Source organism: Limulus polyphemus, unplaced genomic scaffold (genome assembly GCF_000517525.1).
Source record: "Limulus polyphemus unplaced genomic scaffold, Limulus_polyphemus-2.1.2 Scaffold11016, whole genome shotgun sequence".
NCBI classification, from domain to species: domain Eukaryota; kingdom Metazoa; phylum Arthropoda; class Merostomata; order Xiphosura; family Limulidae; genus Limulus; species Limulus polyphemus.
The window spans coordinates 13,644-15,147 of NW_013676626.1; the positions used below are offsets into that span (position 1 = coordinate 13,644).

General features: G+C 28.7%; 1 protein-coding gene across 1 annotated transcript in view; it reads right to left on the minus strand.

Moving 5' to 3' along the window:
* Positions 1-1,408, minus strand: part of LOC106476611 — a gene marked incomplete at its 3' end in the record, with an annotated part of 14,163 nt that extends 12,755 nt beyond the window's left edge. Inside the window, exon 1 of the mRNA XM_013937256.2 lies at positions 1,101-1,408. Within this exon, the coding sequence (XP_013792710.1) occupies positions 1,101-1,122 (22 nt within the window). The remainder of the gene's footprint in view (positions 1-1,100) is intronic.
* Positions 1,409-1,504: the final 96 nt, after the last annotated feature.

The window sequence follows — 1,504 nt, forward strand, 5'->3', positions numbered from 1 at the left end:
CCAATATTAATCTTTCAAAGTGATCTTCATATTGTGCTATAAATTGTGGTTATTTTTTACAACAACATAAGACCTTACTACTGTAAAAAAAAAGAAAAAAAAAAGCTACAGAATAAGATGTACACAGACAAATTTGGGTGGCAAATAGATTAATTTAAGTGTCCTTTTATCTGTTGCACTGCTTCAAATTCATCAAATGAAACCTTCTATTAATCCAAACCAGTATGGTTAGTGTCTGCTAAAGCTGGGTGAAAAGTAATATATATATATATATACACAAACATATATGATAACTTGTTTAATTCACTGTTACAACTACAATTATCTGAAAGTTGATCTACAATTTTAGCTTTATACAAACACAGTTACAACTTATGGCATACTATAACTGTCATATATTACTCTCATCCATATTTTTTACATACAAGTTCTGAATTATATATATGTAGGTCAAGTTATATCTGGCTAAGCAGGTTTTTTCATGTTTATACAAGCCATATAAATGCTCTACAAACCACCAAGTTAGTCATTATGATACATCTTTATCTCCTTCTGTTAATTTTAGTTTAATATTAGTCCTACTCTTAACATATTTAAAATACCATTTATTTGAAAAATTCACCAAATGACCCAAATACATTTGTAAAACAACAACACCATTCTATATTTGATATCATGAGCAAACTTGACCATGCTCTTAACAATATCAAAAAGAGTAAGTCTCATTGCTGAGCCCTGAAGTATCCTACTTGCAACTCTAAATCTAATCTATTAATATTATCTAGTCTGACTGCTCTCTCATTTATTAGAACCCTTTGCTTCATTTCTTCTAATGAACCCTTAATCCATTGAACTAACTAATCTCCTATATTTATCATAATAATTTTCTTTACAAGTATTTTATGTAACACTTTATAGTTTATCAAAATCCTTCCAATAATCCAGAAATACCAAATCCACATTTTAACTATAGATTAGTTTAAGATAATGACAGATATTATTATTAATTGGGGACATAAAAACATTTGTATATTATCAATGAAATATATTGTAAGTAAAAGAAATAACTAACACATATTTTATATTAGATTTATCTCTACCTGTTATTTTTAAATCTCCCATATTAAGTACCAGCACGACAAAAATATAGCTGCTTGTAACTTTGATACTAGTTCTACGGCGTAGGCGGCTAATTAAAATTTCCTGTTATTAGGTAACACTTAGATCATGAATCATATTATGAAACGTGAAAAATAAGAATACTCAAAGCAAACTAGGTAATTTTTTAAAAGGCTGCAAACTTTAAAAAATTCCTAGAGGTTGTTTATTGAGATCCTGGGTATCCATATATCTACAAATAAACGTAAATTTTTGTGAAAAGGTTCGTATATCAAAACCGTTTATGACGTCAACGCTTTATGGAAAGAAACTACGCTGTACGCAGCCATGTGTGTTAATCTATCTTTTTGTTTGTAGTTATGCACAAAGCTACACAATGGGATAT